Genomic DNA, 1349 nt, shown 5'->3' with positions numbered 1-1349 from the left:
GTGTTGAAGGATCAGTGGATCTGTGTTCGACTACTCCACCTAGGCTGCATTTTTGAGCGCAGATCCACTGAGAAACTTGCTGTTTCAGCAAAATTTAATTAAAAAACTGTACTTTTGAGGTTAAACAAATGTTCATAGTTAACATAAATAAATTACAAGTTAAAAGGGGCATGGAAATTTCTCTTTTTTTGTATCGAAAAAATATTGAACCGTGAGACTAAAGTATCGAACCGAACTGTGAATTTCCTGTATCGTTGCACTCCTAATATAGTATGTGTGTGTGTGTATAAGGGTGCATCACCCAGAGTGATTTGCAGCATAAATAATACAGCAACAATAAACTATATTTAGTTTATAAAATATAAACAGCAGTATTTTTAGTCTGGTTCTTATAGTTGAAGTAAATGTTTATTAAATAGTTTTTAACATCACCTACATGTAAAAAAAGAGTTTAAAATATGATATATTGGTGTTATTATTCAGTAAATTTTAAATTGATACTAAAAATCTTTCAAAGTGGAGTTTCTGTRGAGAGGTTATGAACCATTAATATCTTACCTGTTGCAGATAGCTCTTTGAAAAACAGCTTGGAGAACTACAGGKTGAGTCAAAAGTCGCAGGACACCCATTTGATTTCAGAAGGGAAAATRACATCTGAATATCCCAGCAGATGCTGGGTGAGGTGGGCCTATTCTTGAAAAAACTTGACCTTGATCCAATATGGCGGCTCACCCTGGTAACTTAATTTGGACCAAAATGATGAGCTAAAGGCAAGTCCAAGTGGGGCCAGTACCAAATAGCATTGGGTGAACAGTATTTTGAAAACTTTTTCTTTTACTGCCAACTTTTTACTTACCGTTGGATTCTCTGATTATTTGACRAGCACATGCATTAGCAGCTAGCTGTAGCAGTTCAGGTGCAGCCTGGAGCATTTCCTCTAAGAACATCAGAAGATTTATTTAGTGATAGCCATAGTAAGAGTGACAGCAGTAAGCAGGTTTCTAGAATGAAATAAATAAAAAAAAAACATTCATTGTAATTTTTGTGGTGACCGTTGCCCTCCCCTCTGTCGACCCCCCCTTCGCGGCGCCCCTTCCTGTYCCTCTGTCATGGCGTTTGTCCTGCCCGCAGTCTTGAACCAGCTGGAGGAGCTGCTGAGTGACATGAAGGCCGACGTGACTCGGCTACCGGCCACGCTCTCCAGAGTCCCGCCCATCGCCGCCCGCCTGCAGATGTCTGAGAGGAGCATCCTCAGCCGACTCGCCAGCAAGGGCACGGAGACGCACACACCCCTGGTCAGCGCACGCGCGCGCACACACACACACACACACACACACACACACACACAC

The 1349-nt window shown here is 41.7% G+C and overlaps 1 protein-coding gene across 4 annotated transcripts in view; it reads left to right on the top strand.

Moving 5' to 3' along the window:
- chd3 (chromodomain helicase DNA binding protein 3) overlaps nt 1-1349 on the top strand; it is a gene marked incomplete at its 5' end in the record, with an annotated part of 53635 nt that overhangs the window by 41486 nt on the left and 10800 nt on the right. For all 4 annotated transcript variants that reach the window (XM_014016194.1, XM_014016191.1, XM_014016192.1 and 1 more), the window contains 1 exon segment: nt 1132-1295. In XM_014016194.1, coding sequence (XP_013871648.1) covers nt 1132-1295 — 164 coding nt within the window.

This window comes from Austrofundulus limnaeus, unplaced genomic scaffold (assembly GCF_001266775.1).
Source record: "Austrofundulus limnaeus strain Quisiro unplaced genomic scaffold, Austrofundulus_limnaeus-1.0 Scaffold140, whole genome shotgun sequence".
Classification (NCBI taxonomy): Eukaryota; Metazoa; Chordata; class Actinopteri; order Cyprinodontiformes; family Rivulidae; genus Austrofundulus; species Austrofundulus limnaeus.
This window is presented reverse-complemented; position numbering and strand designations above follow the sequence as displayed.